At 36.9% G+C, this 21124-nt stretch overlaps 2 protein-coding genes across 6 annotated transcripts in view; one reads left to right on the forward strand and one right to left on the reverse strand.

Annotated features, from left to right (window-relative positions):
- Positions 1–6428: 6428 nt before the first annotated feature.
- LOC121327836 (ubiquitin-associated domain-containing protein 2-like) overlaps positions 6429–21124 on the forward strand; it is a 79607-nt gene continuing 64911 nt past the window's right edge. For 3 of the 5 annotated variants that reach the window (XM_041272081.1, XM_041272080.1, XM_041272083.1), the window contains exons 1-4: positions 6429–6649; positions 8298–8425; positions 9041–9160; positions 9589–9695. In XM_041272081.1, the coding sequence (XP_041128015.1) occupies positions 6598–6649; positions 8298–8425; positions 9041–9160; positions 9589–9695 (407 nt within the window). In that variant the 5' untranslated portion in view covers positions 6429–6597. Of the gene's footprint in view, positions 6650–6700; positions 6928–8297; positions 8426–9040; positions 9161–9588; positions 9696–21124 lie in introns of those variants that run through there. The other 2 variants (XM_041272082.1, XM_041272084.1) reach the window with 2 other exon arrangements.
- On the reverse strand, positions 10518–15151 carry LOC121327838 (N-arachidonyl glycine receptor-like). The gene is made up of 2 exons (XM_041272085.1): positions 15034–15151; positions 10518–12668 (listed from the first exon to the last, which is right to left on the reverse strand). Exon 2 carries the CDS (start codon positions 12633–12635, stop codon positions 11643–11645), a length of 993 nt encoding a protein of 330 aa, XP_041128019.1. The 5' UTR covers positions 12636–12668; positions 15034–15151; the 3' UTR covers positions 10518–11642.

Here is a 21124-nt window from a genome sequence, read left to right on the forward strand (position 1 = left end):
TTTAATAAATACAGTCCTATTCCTGGTTTGCGACTGGTGGCTTTGGGTGGTCTTTTCAAGTACCCTGTGTGTAACTGTTTAAAACATGTGTGTTTTCTTTAATATGGCCTCTTCTTATATCCCACTGTTATTAGGTTCATTGTTTTATAATCTGTCTTGCTAAACCATATATATAGTAAAAATATAAACGCCAGATACATAGTATTTTTTTCAGATGGCAAAAAAAGAATCAATTCAGGTTCAGAAGAAAGAGAGACAATAATAGAGTTTCCTTACTATAGGGTTGTGTGGCTTTCTACGTATACAGGCTATTTGAAAATGCAGAGGAATGCAGAGATGTGGGCTGGTGTTTTTTTTAATTTTTTTTTTAAACTTCCTATAGCCTTCTCACTAAAAGTAATCTTGTTTGTTTTTTCTTAGTGCTGTTATAATGTCCACAATTTGCCATTCATGTTTTTTTAAAAAAAAAAAACACCCTGGCCTCCGTAACTCAAGTTTAGCAGTCTGTGCCAGTGCATTGCTTTGATTATAAACTAGAAAACGTGGACAAAGATGGAAAGAAAAAAACATGACAAGGTTTATTTCCTATTTTGGGCCCTATTCTGTGTGTTTAAGAAACTACTTTGAAGAGCGCTGTGACAAAAATTCAATGAATCTTGGTTGTAAATCTCCCTCCCGACCAGTGAGGGCGCTAAGCAGCGAGAATAGAGTTCTTTGGACGGGCTGGCCCGACAGTACATTCCCCGGGTCGGGAAGTTGGTCAGTCTAGAAAAAGGTGAGACTCCGTTGCAAGAATGTATTGACCTGGAAGGGAAAAGACATAGCAGCTGCAGATTGTAAAGGCAGCTGCACTTGTTTACCAAGAGGTCATGTGTGACAGCATAAAAGGGGACAGAGAATCGTAATCTGTTCCTTTGCATTGGTTTGTAATGAATAAGAACCGAGAAGGACAGTAAAAGTGCATAAAATTCTGAAATTGTGAGTGTTGTGTTTTTGTTTGTTAGCAATTGTTTTGCACCCATAAACATTATCTTACTGAAGGTTAAAACAGTTAACTAATAAAACACCCTGTAAAACAATTGAAAGGGGTTAATAAACTAATCTGATATGATTTTAAATGGCATTTAAAAGTCTGATTGAGGGGAAGTGGTTTGTTGTGAGCTTTGCGAGGCGCACTAGAGCCATTTTTGCTGCAATACAGTAGGAAGGATGTAAAGCAGAAACAAAATAGAACATGTAGGTTTTTAAAAGCATATTTAAGATAATTTATCAAATCCAAATGTTCTGCATATTATTTTATTTTATTATTATTTTTGTATCTGATTATTTCCCTAGCACATGTAATAGTGGAGATTTTGGAGTTGTGCCATTTGGATAGAGTCCAAGTCCAAAGAAATGTTGGAAGTTTTTACTTGTGTTTGAGACATGATTTCATTACACTTGAATGTTTTTAGCAAACAGCCAATCTGGCAACATTAAAGGCGACCCTCCTGAGATAAATACTATGTACATATGGAAATCGTATTAAAAATTGACAGAATATATAAAATACATGGTTGACTTGTAAGAATTCAGATGGGTGGTGTAAAAGGTAGCTTTTTGAATGATTTGATTAAGTTTACACCAAATGGTCCTGAAGCAACTGTATCTGCAATATCAATAAAACTCAATCAAAATTTAAATGTGTTTCAGCTTACAATGACACACTGAAAACCACTTATATTTCACAATTAAAGAGTGTGAGTAGCAGCCTCGGGGTTTACTGTTTCTGCTTATGTCAGTAATTCTCTGCTCAAAGGGCTGTGTTCAGGCTTACATATCACCTTATATGGGGCAGATTGTATTACTTTTAAGTATGACATTGCTAACAAGATTTTCTGGTGACGACAGGCAAAATATGTTAAAACATGCAAGTCAGAAAACCTAGAGTCACATGCTATAATGTGTGCAAAGGAAGCATTAGAGCAGTGGGCACAGTAAAACAAGATTGTGAGATTATTGTGTTATTAGAGGGTAGGTACTTATTGACTTTAAAGGAATGATCAAAAAAGGCTTATCAGAAACGCTGTCATAAAATATCATGTCCTTGTCAACACCACCATGAAAATGCAGGCATTTGTTAATCCACTTTTTCAATAGAGAAAATCTACAAGTGCCCCACTCATTCTACATGTTCCTTATCACAATATTCCAAATGCATAAATGCAAGACCTAAAGGTGTGAACATGGATTTTGTAACCCTACAGCAATTTGCCCTGCCTTTTGTAAAAAAAAAAAGAAATAAGAAAAAAATAGAGTGCTTGAGACAATGGCACCACCTACTGTAGCTAACAAAATCGACAGCATGCAAATAGAAAACAAACAGGAAATCCTGTCAGGAAAAAAAAAAAAAACCTGCAGCAGTGACTCACCAATTCAGCTTCCAGAAATAGTCTAAAATTCTTAAAACTAAACAAGGAATTCCACTACGCTGTGTGGAAACAAATATGATGGCGAAGGATGAAATAGAAATGGTGGAAATGACAAATGACTGCTTCCTAACACAATTTGTGAAGGCACCCACTAGAGGGGAGGCATGCCTTGATTTAGTCTTTTCAAATAACGAAGATAGAATAACTAAAACAGAGGTCAGAGAACCACTGGCAAACTCAGACCACAACATGGTCTCATTTGAAGTGTTTTTTAAATCCCCAAAAGAAATGACTAAAGCTAAGGTTTACAATTTTAGAAAAGCAAACTATGAAGGTATGAAACAGAGACTAACAGAAGTAGATTGGAGTAAAATAGAGAAAACACCCACAGAAGAAGGATGGTTGTTCTTCAAAAATGTAGTACTAGAGGCGCAAAACAATTACATCCCTAAAGTAGACAAATCTAAATGTAAAACTAAATTGCCAAAATGGTTTAATAGATCAATTAAAAAAAATATTCAGCGAAAAAAGGCACTTTACAGAGCATTAAAAAAGGACCAAAAAGAAAGTACGCAGAAAGAGTACACAGAACTGCAAACGCAAGTCAAAAAGGAAGTTAGAAAGGCCAAGAGAGAAATAGAAATAAACATTGCTAAGGGAGCTAAAACCAATTCCAAAATGTTTTTCCAATATTACAACAGCAAGAGAACATTCAAAGAGGAGATTAAATGTTTAAGAGATACAAATGGCAAAATCGTAGATGAAGAAAAAAAATAGCAAATATGTTAAATGATTACTTTTCACAAGTTTTTACAAAGGAAGATACTGACAACATGCCCCACATGTCATCCAGTTCCTGTCCAGTTTTAAATAACTTTAGCATAACTGAGGCAGAAGTGTTAAAGGGACTAGGAGCTCTTAAAATAAACAAATCCCCTGGGCCGGATGAGATCCTCCCAGTAGTACTCAAAGAAATGAAAGAAGTAATTTACAAACCGCTAACCAAGATCATGCAGCAGTCTCTTGACACAGGGGTGGTACCGACAGACTGGAAAATTGCAAACGTAATACCGATCCACAAAAAGGGAAACAAAACTGAACCAGGTAACTACAGACCAGTAAGCCTGACTTCTATTATATGCAAACTTATGGAAACTATAATAAGATCCAAAATGGAAAATTACCTATATGGTAACAGGGTACTGGGAGACAGTCAGCATGGTTTTAGGAAAGGGAGATTGTGTCTAACTAACTTGCTTGATTTTTTTGAGGATGCAACATCCATAATGGATAATTGCAAAGCATATGACATGGTTTATTTAGATTTCCAGAAAGCTTTTGACAAAGTCCCGCACAAAAGATTAATTCTCAAACTGAACACAGTTGGGATTCAAGGAAACACATGTACATGGATTAGGGAGTGGTTAACATGTAGAAAACAGAAAGTACTGATTAGAGGAAAAACCTCAGAATGGAGTGTGGTAACCAGCGGTGTACCACAGGGATCAGTATTAGGTCCTCTGCTATTCCTAATCTACATTAATGATTTAGATTCTGGTATAGTAAGCAAACTTGTTAAATTTGCAGACGACACAAAAGTAGGAGGAGTGGCAAACACTGTTGCAGCAGCAAAGGTCATTCAAAATGATCTAGACAAGATTCAGAACTGGGCAGACACATGGCAAATGACATTTAATAGAGAAAAGTGTAAGGTACTGCACGCAGGAAATAAAAATGTACATTATAAATATCATATGGGAGATACTGAAATTGGAGAAGGAATCTATGAAAAAGACCTAGGAGTTTTTGTTGACTCAGAAATGTCTTCATCTAGACAATGTGGGGAAGCTATAAAAAAGGCTAACAAGATGCTCGGATACATTGTGAAAAGTGTTGAATTTAAATCAAGGGAAGTAATGTTAAAACTGTACAATGCACTAGTAAGACCTCATCTTGAATATTGTGTTCAGTTCTGGTCACCTCGCTATAAAAAAGATATTGCTGCTCTAGAAAGAGTGCAAAGAAGAGCGACCAGAATTATTCCGGGCTTAAAAGGCATGTCATATGCAGACAGGCTAAAAGAATTGAATCTGTTCAGTCTTGAACAAAGAAGACTACGTGGCGACCTAATTCAAGCATTCAAAATTCTAAAAGGTATTGACAGTGTCGACCCAAGGGACTTTTTCAGCCTGAAAAAAGAAACAAGGACCAGGGGTCACAAATGGAGTTTAGAAAAAGGGGCATTCAGAACAGAAAATAGGAGACACTTTTTTACACAGAGAATTGTGAGGGTCTGGAATCAACTCCCCAGTAATGTTGTTGAAGCTGACACCCTGGGATCCTTCAAGAAGCTGCTTGATGAGATTTTGGGATCAATAAGCTACTAACAACCAAACGAGCAAGATGGGCCGAATGGCCTCCTCTCGTTTGTAAACTTTCTTATGTTTTTATGTTCTTATGTTCATCTGACCTATTTTTTGGAAGAACCTTTCAGAATTTTATTCTTAGAAACCGGTGAATCAATTGATACGTCATCAGCAACCAAACCTGCTTCAAATTTGCGAAGCATAAATTGCAGCGATACATTTTAATGGCTGCCAGCAAATTCACAGAAACGCGCTCCAAACATCAAACTGCTTCTGTTTAAAAACCGACTAGCTCTGAACTGCGTAGGCATCATGCTGTGGACAATGGAATTCAAGTAGCGAAAATGGTGTTCTTTTATAAAACAAGATGGCCATACCTACATTTTCTTCTTAAATTTTAAACCGCTTCAGTTGAAAAATGGTTTATTTGATTAACTCCAAAGTTGACAAGCATCATCCCTGTGTCAATAAAACTGACTTTTTGACTTTTTCAAAAATAGTGTTTGTGCGTAAACAACTATGACCACCTGACGCATTTCTTAAAAATTTCAAAATCTTCGGTCAAATGTAAAAGTAGCTTACAACTCCTTACAAAGTGCAGATAGGCTAATGGGTACTATGGAACACATGTAAGAAACCATATGTGCTCTGTCCAAAAATGACCTTACCTGTGACCTTTGACGTCTCATTAAGTTAAATGTAAAACTAGCTTATAACTCCTTATAAAGTGCAGATAGGTTAATGGTTACTATGGAACACATATAGGAAACCATGTGTGCTATATCCAAAAATCACCTTGCCTGTGACCTTTGACTTCTCTAAGGTCAAATGTAAAATGAACTTATAACTCATTACAGTTCACATAGGGTTATGGTTACTATACAACACTTTTAGAAACCCATATATGCGCTATTTAAAAATTACCTTAATTGTGACCTTTGACCTATCCTTAAGGTTAAATGTAAAACTAGCTTATAACTCCTTACAGTGTGTAGATAGGATCATGGTTACTATGGTGTTTAAAGTTATAAAGCATTGTGAGATAATGAATTAATGCAGTATTTTGAATAGAAACTGCTCCATAAAACTGATCTGTTGCTGACACTTGTGTTGCAATGCTACAGCTTGCCAACATTTCCAACTGGTACTGAGCTTGGAAGCCATAAAACTGCCTGGCAGTTCTGGTTATTATTATTATTATTATTATTATTATTATTATTATTATTATTATTATTATATTATTATTATTGCTGTTGTTATTATTGGGTTTACAGTTGAACAACATCTACTAGTATGTACAGTGTTTTATTAAAACATACCTTAAATACATTTTTAATTGTTTGGTTGGAATAATATAACATTCAAAATGTAGTCTATTTAGTTTTATGTTTTAAAAACCTTTCCCATTATTAAAACTTACCATTAAGTTTTAATTTTGTTCTTTCACCAATCGTTAATTGTTCTATAAATTAACAGTCTTGTTGAGATCGCCTTTTTTTGTGAAAAACTATTCACACACATTTATCATCAGTTTGCTCACTGTTTAATTAAAAAAAATCTGCAGTTAAAGACAGGTATTATTTCTTTTTTCTTTGCGCATTCGATCTATGGGTGGCAGTATTGAGTAGCTTTTTAAAAGGTTTGGACCTTCTCGACCGCCTTAGTCGGTAACCTTTTCCAGTGTCACCGTCAGTTGATTTTTTAAATTTTATTTTAACTTTTACGTTAACTTTTTTTTTTTCTAAATCTTCATTACACGGTCAATCATTTCTGGAGAATTGTTTACCCCGGTTGACCGTCTTTTCTGGCTGTACAGTAACATGTTTACCACTACCGGCTCAACGGGGCTCTGTGAGTTATTTTTAATTACCGGTATGACAGTATACTATACTAATTTAGTCAAGGTGATCTGTAATCTAACACATTTAGTCAACATGCTACTGTTGCAGTATGTTGGCCTATAAAGCATTTTTTGCAAATTAATTAACGTTTATTTAATTTAGTTGGACTTACAGCCGACTGTCATTCCCTCGTATCAACATTGCAAGTGTCAAGGCAAACAGACTCATAATTTCGCCAATAACATAATTCAACGACTTTCAAATAAAACAACACTTTGTTAAAATACAGATAACTCGACTGAATTGAAAGTAAGACACGTTTAAGTTTGCTTCGTAGTTTTGGCTACTACTAGTAAGGTCTGTAAATATGAATTTCATGTTTCATTTTAATTTATTAGGAGAGGCAAATGTTCAGCGCTGTTGTGTTAGAGAAGGCTTGCATGCATACTGCGTTTGTTCTTCCTATTTGATGGATATTATTAGGCAATGTTAAGCAACTAATGGTATGCAGTATACAGAAACAAACAACATAAAAACGTTTGTGTTTGCCCCCAAACACTTGGACCAAAAAACATCTAGGTACAGTAAACAGTGCATATCACTAGTGTGGACAACAGTTAATAAACCATGGTTTCTTCATTTCGAACATGCAATGAGATTTTCTGCTGTGTACTTGTACGCACTGTGTATTAGTCAGTTCCAAGTATTAATAAATATAATGGAAATTTTCCAGCATTTAGTAGTGCTGTGTGACATGCGTTGGTGTGCTGTAATTGTATATTAAAAAGCCTGAGGAGATGCACTTTGTTGAAACTTGTGGTCCTTTAAATCCAGCAATAACAAAAAAAGAAAATACACCCAAGGAATGTAACTATCATTACTGCATAATGTTTTAGCCACTGCCCTGAGGTTACATAATCTTGAAATGTACCGCACACCATATTATAATTAATTTTGATGTTTATTTTTGTATTTTGTTAATACATTCCATCATGTTTTTTAGGTGGAACTATAGCAGTTTGTGTAATAGAAGGAAAAAGGGTTTGAGGTTACAGTTAGTCATGTGATTTTCCTCTCTTGGTTTTATAAATACACAGTGGTTGTTAATGTGGTCTTCATGTAGCACACTGTAACATTACAGAAGGCCTACATTGGCAGCCCTTGATGATCTGTTTCCGTTGCTTTACCGTGATGTATGAACTGATGACCAATGGGGTGGGTGTTTTCACAAGGCCTTTAAGTGCTGTTTGCTATTAACACACCCTCAGACCAAAAACCCACCTTTGTGAGAAATTAATCTTCACATTAAGATAGTTGCCCACCTTGTCAAAGAAATATAAGGCACTGTTAAAAACAAAACAAAAAAAAACCCCTTTGATACTATTATAAATGTCACAGGGATTAATAGGTTGTGTGAGAACTACGTATTGACAGAATAATTTTCATGCAGTTTGTCAGTGTTCTTTAATCTGATGCTGCTGATCTTGAAATACTTTAGCATTCAGCTATCTGTGTTTTATAACTGACTTTTAAAACTGTTCCAACACATTTCAGTCACTTTGGTGACTGGTTCATTTAGGTTTCATTGCATTATACTGTATACTGTAATGTACTGTGTCAGTGGTCATTTTCTGGCAAAGTAAAGCTCAGTGATATGTGCTCTCTTTTCCATCTTTCAGATAAAGCCCCCTTTTCTAAAAGCCTGCTGATCATCCTAAGTGCCCTAGCCTTCTTGTTAGCAGTGCCATTCTCAAAGTACAAGAGCCTTTTTATGTACAACCTACAAACAATCAAACAAGAATTTCAGGTACAGTAAGAGTCATTAAACCTTATTTATCAATGCTGTTGTTGCCTATTGTAACTTTCTTTTGTACATAATATACTATAGGTGTTTTTTCAGAGATACAATATGTTCAATTGTGACAAAAATAAATATCTTAAGAGGTAATTTGATACATACGCATTCATGTGGCGGGTTATTAAATGTTTTCAGTTGTGTTTTTTTTCAGAATTATCCAAAATATCCTTTTAAAGTACTTTCAGATAACTTTTACTACTGCTTAAAAGGAAGAATGGCTGTATTTTTTAAAGCATGCCTTCTCCTACCAGCATGCAGTAGGGTTTCTTGTGCAGTCGAAGGAGTTGCATGCTACAATATGTTGTGTATTTTAGCAGTCTTGCTCGTGTGATAAATAACAGAATTGATGAAATGTGAGGTTTTATCTGCATACAGTACACCAAAGTATTAAATACCAGTACATTCAGAATGTAACACTGTCTCATGAAACCTACCATTATGAGGGAATTGGAAAAAAATTTAATAATTCACCATTTCTGCCATAACATATTTTTCTGTGCTATGTATATAAAATAAAATAGAATGGAGAGATGAAACCGTATTCCTGCCCTTGTTCTGTTTTAGATCTGGAGGTTAATATGCGGAAGGTTTATTTGCCTGGACCTGACACATGCATTCTGTAGTAGCCTCCTTATCTACAATTTCAGGATTTTTGAAAGACGATACGGCAGCAGGAAATTTGCAGTATGTATTGTTTTGTTACCCACATGAGAACTGGTCTTTTTGTTCTAGTTATCTGTTTGAAAAAGTATTATTTGAACAAAGCTTTGTGCTTACATTTTTTGATGCATATAGCCTATGTTTTTAAAACTTTTTTTTTTTTTTCATTCTGCATTGTATATATATAAATGTCTTCATCTTTTTAATAAAATGTGGCTCACGTAGACAGATTGTGTCTAGAAGAAGGGGAGAGGGAAGGGGCCTGTGGCCTTGCAGCTAAAATCACTTACTGTGTAGTTTTGTGTACAGCACCTGATTCTTTAGCACTGTATCTTTCCTCCAACTGCGATGGAAGGTTTTTAAATATTCCGTGAAAAGCTTTTGTTGATAAAGATACATGTATGTTTGAAACTGGTTTCAACATGATCTGATCCTCCTGGTTCTCTTTGCAGTCATTCTTATTGTGCTCTTGGGTTTTCTCTGCCTTGTTCGACACCCTGCTTGTTGAAGCTCTGCACTACGCATGTGATGTGAAAGTGGATGTCCTACCATCGGGGCTGTAAGTTTTCTGATTATTTTACCCTTTAAATAACATATTCATTAATGTTAGGAAAAGACCAGAGGCGGTGCGCTCTCTTTCAAGTTTAATAATTTCTCTACCAAAAAACGTAATGTTTTTATTATCAGTAGCCCAACTAGTTACAGACATGATAGAAATGACACCTGCGTATCCCTTGTCATTTAATAAAGAAAAAAAAAACTGTCACTTCAGAAACTCTACTTTTTTGAGTCTTTTCAGAAGCAGACCCTGTAAAAAGAAATTATTATTATATTTTTTTCTGAAATACAGTAGTTAGTAACCATGGTAAAGTATGATTAAGCATAAACAGAAACAGAATGGTAGCGAAACAAGCATGTAAGGAATAAAAAAAGTAAGGATATATGATAAAGTATCCCCTTGGTATACTGTAAAATAAAATACAGTTTCAGTCTTAAGGCTCTCATTACTTCACAGACTGAGGTTAATTTGGCACAACTACTGTAGAAACCCAAAATGCACACATATTCTTCCACAGCATGTCATCTGATAGCATAGCCTGTACTGTACGTTTTGTTACAAATCTAAAGTGTTGCATTTTGCGTAGAGTAAAATGTTATTATCATCTCACAATTATTGAATATTTACCATGCATAAATAAAACTTTTTTGGTTGTGGTTAAATATTCACACTCTTATGCTATTTTTAACAATGTTGTATTTGATGGATGGACTGTGAAGTTTAATTAAGATGGTAAATAAAAGGTGTTAGCTTGTGCACATGGCATTTCTGTATGTTTTATCAAGGAGAGGGGCCACTTACAGATCTGAGCTTGGGAATTTATTGTGTGATGGGTAAATATCCCTGGTTACTGAGATGTACTGGAGGCTTACGCACGTATTTATGAAAATAAAGCTGTTGTGCATCTTGAGAAATGGGGAATAGACATTCAAGTTCTTCAGACTTAAGAATATAGGCGAAACAGACAGAACATCTGGACAGTTTATTTTTTAAATTGGATTTTATTTTACACTTTATTTAGAAAAACAAACAAACAAGCAGATCTTGTCCCCCACAAAAAAAAAAAAAAAAAAGCATCACAGCTTGTTTTACCTCGAGAAAGATATAGGGCTGATGATTTTCAGTGCCAAACACGGAATTAATTATATGAAATGGAATTAAGTGCTGTGAAAAATAGCTTTTTTTTGTATAAAGCAAAATGTGCTAAGAAGTTGGTTGTTCTATTGTATGAGACGTCATATGTATGTTACTGCTGTACTAAACATATCATTTATATAATAACAGGATGTTTTACAGTGGCATGTTTCAAATTGGTCATATCAGTATAAAAGTATTACAGTGATCAAAATGTTAGGTAATGCAGGGTACGAGTGTTTGTACTGCTGTAGCCAACTAATAGGTTTTTGAACGCAGTAACTTTGCGGTAGTAGTGCTACAAAACACATTTTTCATAAATGGCATATTGCTTTATTAAAACATACTATGTCCCAAACTGTGTGGTTGCTGTATTGTATATTTTTGCAAGGGATGCATTTTTGTCAACATGCTTCTTTGGAAATGATCATTACAGTAGCTCATAGAAAAGACATAGCTATATTTATGAAATGTATGTAGTTAACCTGGAGACAAAATGCCTTCAGTTAAGACCATATACATAAAGCAGGTGCAAATCAGGCATACATATGTATTTTCCTTAAATAGAAATCAACTTTTTCTGAAATGGAATGCAGTGGTGTAGAAAACAGAACTGTTCCAAATTTCTATTGGAAAATCAATCTACAAGACTTTGGAAAAGTCCCCTGTGATATTATTGAACAAGACCGTGATCCAGAGCACAGCACAGATGCACCAATGCCCACAGATCTCAAACAAGTTGACACAAAGTGAAACCGTATTTACAAATAATTCAAATAAAATGTAAATCAAAGATTTAAAAATGGTGGATCCTTAAATCATTTCACTGTTAATGTTGCTGAGTGAACGGATGCTGCCGGATGTGCGGAAACTCTTCCTTCTGACACTGCGCAGGTAGTTGCGGTACAGAATGACACTGATGACTCGATCCTGGAATTGTTTTGACACTATGTAATATAAGATAATGTCAAGGCAGGTGCTCAGGTTCATAAGGAAGGTGGTGAAGGCCCCCCAAGCGCTGAAATCCTTGCCACTGTTCTCCAGCAATTGGAAGACAAAGCAGATATGAAAGGGGACAAAGCAAACAATCACTTGAACAATCAGGGTGATGATGATCCTAATAGACTTCGTCTTGACCTTGGGCTTCAATTTGGAAGTCCGCCCATGAATGAGGTTGTCGACGATGACTGAGTAGCATCCGATCATGATGAAAATAGGGACAAGAAAAAAGAAGATGAGACGCATGAAGTTCACAGGGTTGGAGTGTTTTAAGTGTATGATGTCGCTCATTTTCAGGCAGGTGGTGAAGTTGGAGAAAGCATCAGGGTCGTTTTCTGAAGTGAGCACTGGCACCGTGCTGCCCAGAGTCATTATCCACACGCCAACGCAGGAGATCATGGCTTTGCTTACATTCTTCAGCTCCTTGGAGTGCTTGGGCTGCACAATAGCCACGTATCGATCAGCGCTGATTAAAGCAAAAAGCCAGAGAGCGATGCAGGGGTAAAAGACAGTCAAGGCGGCTGTCATCCGGCAGAAAATGTCTCCAAAGGGCCAGTAGTTCTTGCCATAGTAAACCATGCGGAAAGGCAGAACCATAATAAAAATCAGGTCCACTAAGGCCACATTCATCATGTATACAGTCACAGAGTTTCTCCTCTTTGTGGTCAAGCCAAAGACCCATAGTGCAGTGATGTTTACAATTATTCCAATTATAAAAATAGAACTGTAGAAAACCAAGGCAGCTGTTCTGTATTCATTGGGCTCAGTTTCCAGAGGCATAATACTGTAAGACATGTTGAAGCTCATTGTAGATGATTCTCTTCAAGACATGACTCCGCACTAGGAAGACAAAAAACAAAAAGAAAAAAACAGGTATTATGTCTAAATAAAAACAGAAACCAGAAAAAAAAGAATATTAAGCGTCTACATTTTCTGTTTGTTATGTCTGTGGTTCCACTGTGGTGTTCTCACGGTACTTACTGACCCTCATTGATATGTGCAAGTCCAAACAGATAATTCATTTTTAATACTGGTAAAAATTGTTTTATAAGGACACATGAACAATATATAACCATTGCAGCAATCGGAACATTATATCTAAACCTTACCAGAATGTGGCAAGGTTTTAAATATTGAGAAAGACTTGTAGTCAAAATGTGTGTCATACTTTTTGTCAAACTTTAGAGCTTCTTTTAGAACTTTGCTGGAACAACTGTTTTTGAGCTATGTCTTTGAGATGTTGCACCTCCACCAAATAAATAGGCTATCTGAACTTAATTTTTATTCATAAACCTGATAACTAATGCTACTGAAGCCATTCCAATGCTATTATTTCTATTACAAACAAAGATGTTATCTAACCACACACTGAATACATATTACTGATTAAAAACCAGCAACCAGTGTGGCTCAGACAGCCCCTATTATAGGCAGGAAACAGCTGTGTTCTAGACAAATTCATTTATAAGTGTGTGGCTTGTGATTGCTAATGTAGGTGATGTGTTTAAATTGCAGCTGCACTGAAGCGGAATGCTTCTAATGTTAATGCTGCAAAAAATAATCTAATCAATTTTGCAGGCTTTTTGCCTATTAATGTATTCTTACCCCTGTGTGTCTGAAGGATTTGAAAATAGTGGCCTAGATCCCACATAATTGTCATTCAATAATAGCTGTCATACAGTACAGTATATTGCAATACAATGTCTGCAAAGACAGTAAAACCACCCTTAGTGTTCAGGTTGAGAATTAGTTCTGTTTAACTTATGTTATAAAGTACATTGTTATAGATTATAATGTCACTGGGGTGCTGTAATAAATGGACAACATGCAATAGAACTACTATAGTGACTAGGGGAGAGGCTCCTTTGCTGTAGCTCACCTGGTGAAGTTCTAGCTTTGGAGCCAAAAGCTGGTCATGGGCAACATTGTTCAATTTCAATGCGAAGGCAATAAATAACTGTTGTACGCAGTAGCAGTTTGATTATTATTCTAAGCAGTTTCTTGCAAGTTTAATGCCAAAAACAAGTCCTGAAAGTTTTGCAGTAATTGCAATCCCGCCCACACCAGCCCAAGCTTAACACAGAAATGAATACAGAATCCATTAATTACACCCTGTAGACATTTACAAGCTTTCTTGGCTGCTGCTTGGTTCCTTAAAACCTGAAAATCAGTCAAGCCTGTAATGTGAAGTCAGTATTTTATAGGTTTCATTTTGATTCATGTTCAAATGTGTGGGGGAGTGTGAGTTGAGGGGGAGGGTGGTGTAAAAAATGTCTCTTCCACTGTGGGATGTTAATTGCCTTCAACACAAATGGTTGCCACTCTCAATTTCCAGTCCTGAAGGTGTTTTTAATAATGGAATCAAATGCTGTCCAAAGGAAGATGGCAGATAATACAGCATTATGTATGAGTAAAAATGTTAGACCAGTTTCAGCACAAAGCTGCACACATATAATAAAATAAATGACTGCAAGTATCATCATATAACTGAAAGTAATTGTCAGTAAATATTGAATTTTAAATATTAATATCTAAAGAAGGACATTTCTTTATAATGCAGTACATGCCATATAAAGCACAGCCTTACAACAGCCACTGTATTTGGAGTGTACATGTGTATGTTACAAACAGATTTGTCATGCTTCAAGTTTCTGTAAAGAACTGGCACACTGGTTATTTACTACTGTCTATATTTTTAACATTAGGTATAAAAAGTGAATCAAATATACTGTTGTGTTATGAGTCTTCCATTTAATACTTCACGTATCTATACTTTCTCTCACTTACAGAATTTTTCCATGATTTAGTTTTTTTTTTATTTTATACCTATATTCACTGGTTTATGGCTAGCTTTAGCTGTGTATTCTAAAATCTGGTAGCAGATTGTCATTCAGAAACTGATGCTGTAGTCATTGCTACAGAAAAGAAATTCAATCCACATCAAAACTGACTCAACACAAAAATAAATGTGAATACGTAAAATTGTATTGTCTAACAATAACTGTAAAGCTTATAAGAAGACTAGTAAGCATTTGTCTCAGCTAATTTCTTCTTCAGTGTACTGATAGTTACTGTAACATCCGAAAGTGGATCACATTTCGTTTCTGTAGCTTTAAAAACCAGACCCCTCATGCCTTGTTAGTAATTCACATTGTGTTGAAATGATAAAGCAGTAATTTGTTACCTTAAGGTTTTCTTTACTTACCGAGCAGTGACATGCTACATCGGAATGTCTTCAGTAGATGTATGCTAAGTTCCCTCTGTAGCTTTTCAAAGTGCAGTCGTACAAAACACAACACACAGGGTATGAGGAAGTGATGCAAGTGGATATTTCGAGCAGTCGATCTGTTACTGTGGCTTCTTTGCAGCCCCTGTGCTTCCTTCCAGTTCTTTTAAGATGTGTGGAACAAAAGTTCAATAAAACTAATTGCATTCATCAGACTAAAAACATATTTCATGTTTGATTTCTGTTTTTTTGGTGTACATTTTAAAAGAAATAGCTAGTTCAGACTGTGGAAATCCTCTCTTGTGGTGAGCAGTATAGAGCACTGACCAGTGGACAAAATACTGCAGAAGCAGAAATCTGTAACTGTGAACAGGAAATACCTTTTTCAGATATTGCTATACAAAAAAAGAAAACAGAAACATACTAAAAAGATATTTGCCATTATATATCTTTTTTCAATTATATTTCTTTCTGAAAACCACAAACAAAAATAGAGTTCTCTTTTTTTCACTTTGGACTGGAAACCAGGGGCCGTATTTTTACCAATCCGGCTCATATCTAAATTCATCTGCCTTTTTAGACAGTTTCCTTCCTTCAGATACGTGCACTACTAGAGATTAGGTTTTTTAATAAACTTACTACACAAATGTCCCACAAATGTATCTAAATGTATTTAGATCAAGCACTGTGTAAAATAGGGCTCTCCCCCTGTCATCTGACTAATTAGATAATGCTTATATAGGTTTGTGTATGAAATGTACTTGATAAGGCAATGTGCAGATACTGTGCATAGAGCTTGGAGATGCATTTAAATCAGCAAAACTATTAAAGTCTGCAAGTGCAGCTGTGGGTGATCTTGCGCTTCTGATTAACGATTGAGAAATAAAGTTACAGGAAGAGGAACATTTAGTTTCAGTTGAGTCTGTGAAACCCCCTAAAGTAAAATAGGGTACCATTTTACCGAAAATATAAAGAAATGCAAGTGAAACTTAAGAGTTTTATATATTACTATATAAGTAATCGCAAAGCCAACACATTTAATGTATCTGTCACCTTGCTGTGGCACCTTCAGGCTCTTTAAAATATTTGTTTTAAAAACTCAACAATAATACTAAAAGCAAGCAGGTCGTCAAAACATCTGATAAGTTAAGAATCGGAGAAAAGGCTACAAGGGTATGGTTTCTTATAGTAAGACTACTAGGATGTTTGGAAGAGTACAGGCAGTTAACTGTTTGCTCCCTGCAATATTAGGGCCATCAGTCATTATTTTGAAAAAATATTATTTGGTCTTGGGAGCTAAGCAAGTGCTCAGTCATACATTACAAATCATCCATTTATTACATAAATTAAACACTCCAGTGCTCAGCTAGTGTTCAACACCAGTGCAGTGCCAATGGCAGTGAATTCCAGGCTTCAGAACACTTACTAAATCATTTGGTTGAGGCGGATTTAACAGTAATGGTGACGGTAATCCATGCTTAAGGAGAAGTTTGGTTTTCAGGGAACTCTAAGGACTGTTCATTAAGATATTTGTATATTTATTTCTTGGTGGGTGCAGTTACTTCCTAAACAATCCTCAAGTAGACTGGGTGAAAAATGCTGATGCTGTACCTGGTAGCTTGTGTGTGAGAAGAGCATTGGCTTGTGTGACAGTTTGGCTCGAGTAGTGACATACCCAGACCAGGAAGCTAGCAGAGAGATGTAGGCAGGTACTTGCAGGGTTGAAAGCACTGGGGCACACTTATTTATTTAAACAAAAATAAACAAAGAAAAACAACGCTCACAGAGCAAAATAAAAGGTTTAAACAAAGTCTTGTACACTTAAAACAAATAGTACTAAGGTCAGGCTGGGCTATTGTCTTCACTGATCCTAGAACACTGTCATGATGCCTGGAAAGCAGGTAGCAATATGGTCTTATTCGACTAATAATTATATATAAAAATAATTAAAAAAATAAACGCTTACCTACCGTTTTAAGTACTTATTAACCCAAACTATCACATAGTAGGCCTATGTTTAAGTCGGAAAGTATTTATTGAAACCACCTTGTGCTCAATTAAGTAATGGAACTAATGCAATTGCTTATTAAAATGTATTTTTTTAGCCTTAAGTTCTACAAGAATGCAACCATATCTGTCATCTAAGCATTTAATATGCCATCAGTACGGTTAACCAGGCTATGTTTCATCGGTACAAATTAAGAGGTACGAAATTATCCTCTTATCTGTCAGTTGTTGACTGAGGTTTCGGTAACTAACAAATCATACACACCTATAAAGACAGTGATTTAAAAAAAAAAAAAAAAACATTTTAAAAAAAGCTCTGCATTGGTACCGTGTGCACCTGTGAATGTCATTGCAGCTTTACTATCAGCCTGCATTGATATCTGTGGATACCCTATGAAAAATAGATAAAACAGTACCATCCTTGGTCCAGTACCAGCTGTAACATACTTATTACAAGTACTGAATATCGCGCTAGCCCTGTTAAAGTAAACAATTAAAGTAAATACTACATACAGTAGCTGCAGCTCCCACCTATTATACAGTGGTGTTGCTGCTTCAACAGATATAGTCAGCCTCGGCTGGGGCACGATCTAGAAAGACAAGGGGGGCGTTGAGCACTAATGTTCCTTCAGTACTGTCTTTTAACCATACCTGTCCCCAGCCTGCCTAGCTAGCACCAAGCAGGCATATTGACAGTCCGGTTACTGTCTAGCTTTCTGAGGCAGTAACAGTACAGTTTTAATGTACATCACTGGTTATTTGCATCTCGTACTATGCGGGCCTTGTTGACATTCCATTCCAGCAACTGCACACTTTACTGTACGTTGCTTGCTATTTGCATAATGCCAGGTTTTTAGCCAGCCTGCCTGTCTAGTACCAAGCAGGCTTGGTTGACAGTCCAGATACTGTCTTTAACAAACTGAGCCAGCAACTGTACATTTCTTCTGTGCAATGCTTGTTATTTGCATTATGCCTGGGTCTTATCATTGTGACATGCAAACCAGCCTGCCTGCCTACTAACAAGTAGGCCTTATTGACAGTCCAGTTACTGTCTTATTATACATTGCTTGCTATTGCATTGTACCTGGAATTTACCTGGGGGACCCTAGGGGTTTGCTATCACAGGTCCAGGGCCCCTTCTCAGGGAGCTGTCATGCTCCCGCTGTGTCTGGAGAAATCTCACAGGACTGGGCAAGGGTGCTATTAGTAGCTCCTTACAGGCCAAGAGTGTGGTTTTTTAGTTCTGATGTAGTAATGAGCGGCCAGCCGTGGAGCCTGCCCGAATGTCGTGACCTGCTCAATAAGGTGCAGGGTACCTTGTGCCACCCCAACCCATCAAGACTGCAGCTCTGCGTCTGGCCCCTGAACGGCTGCATTTGCGCCGTCTGGGGTTATCAAACAGGGTGATTGACACCCTACAAAACGCCAGGGCAGCCTGTACTTGATCCCAGTATGGTTACAAGTGGGGAGTGTTTCAGGCATGGTTTTTGGCTTGTGGGTTCCAACCCACGATGTGCCCTATGAGAAATCCCCCTCTACTCTAAAGGTCTATTTGGTAGCCATTTCAGTCTGCCATACAAAAATCTATTCGGTCTCCCCAGGAGCTAATTTCCTGGCTGGGCAAGTAAAAAAAAAAAAAAAAAAAAAAAAAAAAAAAAAGCGACCACTGGTGAAGGACCTAGTTCCTTGTTGGAGGTTAAATTTAGTACTTTTTGTACTGACAAAACCTTTATTTGAGTCCATGCACATTTAGCTGGGCTGCACTTTTTGTCTTTCAGGACATCTTTCTTGTTTGCAATCACTTACACTAAGCAGGTGAGTGAAATGCAGGCATTCTTTTTATCGAAAGCCTGTCTGATTCTTTTCAGAGGCCAGAACGAAGGTCACCCTTCGTACTAACCCAGCTTTCCTGCTGAAGACCATCTCGGTTTTCCACATTAATCTGTCCCCCCTCTTTTCCAATTTGACAAGGAGTGCCAGCTCCATATGCTTTGTCCGGTGCAAGCGTTAGCATATTATGTGGAGAGGACTAAAAGCTGGAGGCAGTTGGAACAATTGTTTGTTTGTTGTAGGGCTAAGTCCCAGGGACAGCCTCTGTATAAAGAGCGTCTATCCAAATGGATAACAGGTGCATTACAGACTGCTTGTGAACTGGACAATCTGCCTCTGCTTGAGAAGCTCACCGGCCTTTCCACCAGGGCTCAGGCGACTTCATGGGCTTTGTTCCAGGGTGCATCTATTCAGGAAATATGCACTGCAGCGATTTGGACTTCATACCATACGTTTGCCAGGTTCTATTGGCTGAATGTCGTGGACCCGCAGAGTCCTGGATTGGCACGAGAGTACTGAGGGCAGCTTCCAGTTCACCCTAACGACAGTTTTCAGTTTATTGCAATACTCTTTGTAGCACAGAGTGGTTTTTGGCTAGCTTTGTAGCTCAGTGTTGTATACCATGTCATTGCGACAGATTGGGTATATTCACAAAACATTAGAGTTGAGTCCATACTAATGTTGTTATTCCAGCTTGCTGGTGTATTAATTATAGTCACAAGGCGGTTTCGGCTTGGCTTTGCAGCTTATTGAGGTATGCTCCATGTCCTTGTGACAGCTTGGATATACTCGCCCATTTTTTAATGGTTAATATTCCCTACTTGAAAGGGAACGTTAGGTTATTATCATAACCCTGGTTCCCTGAAATAGGAATATTGACCATTAACTTCGGGGTCGCGTCGTTCATGGTCACAGTCTTTGAAAGAAAATGGTAGGGGGCGGTGAACCTACTCTAATTGAGAATCTTTGGTATAGAGTTGTCAGTTCGGGTGTCTTAAAGGGAAGGACCCGTTTTGTAATGGTTAATATTCCTATTTCAGGGAACCAGGGTTATGATAATAACCTAATGTTTCTGCATCTGATAAACCCATTTTGGTGGTAAAGTGAAGGGAATATATGGATTTGTTTCAGAAATACACACTGTGGATTTAGGTAATTATTTTGTACTCCTTTTTTTTTTTTTTTTTTTTTTTTTTTGACACTGATAATTCTATTTTTGTAATTGCAGCTGTGACATGCAGTGTTTGTTACTCACAATCGTCTTTCTTTTTACTCAAGAGATCTGCAGACCACAATAGAGAGAGATGACCCAAGCTGCTTCCTGTTGCTGATGTGCCTGAGCTTCTTATACATTAAAAACACTTTTACTTAGCCAAATGAATGTCGGGTCTAGGGTGGGACACAACGTGTTTGTATTTATAACTCGTGAACACCTGTTTATAGCAATTGCTGTTTCTTATCGTTGTGTTTTTGTTGGTGCCTCCAATACTGTAGACGTGCAGACTGGCTGGCACCCTCCAGTTCAGGTTGAAGTGTTAGATGCACACATATATTGTTGTTCGACACAAAATAAGTTATCAGCTTTATAAAGAGGACATTCAGCTCTCTATAAACATTTTTCCTGTGCAATTCTGCAGCATTTAATCAGCTCAGTACACAAGCCTACTGCTCAAATGAGTGTTCCGCCTCTGCTTGTTATAGTGTCTGGAGCAGTCCTTAAATAGTTAATTGAGGGTCACTCTCAGCTGACGTCTTATACAGTACATTCACTAGACTAAGCACTTTAATTGCACTTTGTAAAAACTATAATTATAATAAGAACTGTTTACATTGGGGGCCTGGCTTCCTGTATTCTCGTCCATAAGAACGGTATTGGCAGATCGTTTCTTTGTTGGGAAACTGGCACCCAGCGATGTACATAATACTACTGGCCATGGAATACAGCAGCCTATTGATCGCTGACCAGCATGAAACATTCAAATAGAATAAGTCATAATCAAAATTTGAAACAAATGAGAATTGAAAGAACTCTATAGATTTCCAATGGCTAGTTTTATTGAACGTATGGTTATTCTTATTTCTGTACTGATGAGACATATTACTTCTGATGAAATTCTCTTCTGTGTCTAATTTAGCCAGTTTCCCTCTACTATATGTTTATTACATAGTCTGGAATCCTTCTCTATGGCTCACTTGATTTATATTTAGAAGACAACAATGGAAAGAGCCTGAA

Source organism: Polyodon spathula, chromosome 15 (genome assembly GCF_017654505.1).
Source record: "Polyodon spathula isolate WHYD16114869_AA chromosome 15, ASM1765450v1, whole genome shotgun sequence".
Lineage (NCBI taxonomy): Eukaryota > Metazoa > Chordata > Actinopteri > Acipenseriformes > Polyodontidae > Polyodon > Polyodon spathula.

Excerpts from the sequence above, each read along its gene's own strand:
- LOC121327838 (XM_041272085.1), bottom strand. The coding sequence starts at position 12,635 with ATGAGCTTCAACATGTCTTACAGTATTATGCCTCTGGAAACTGAGCCC.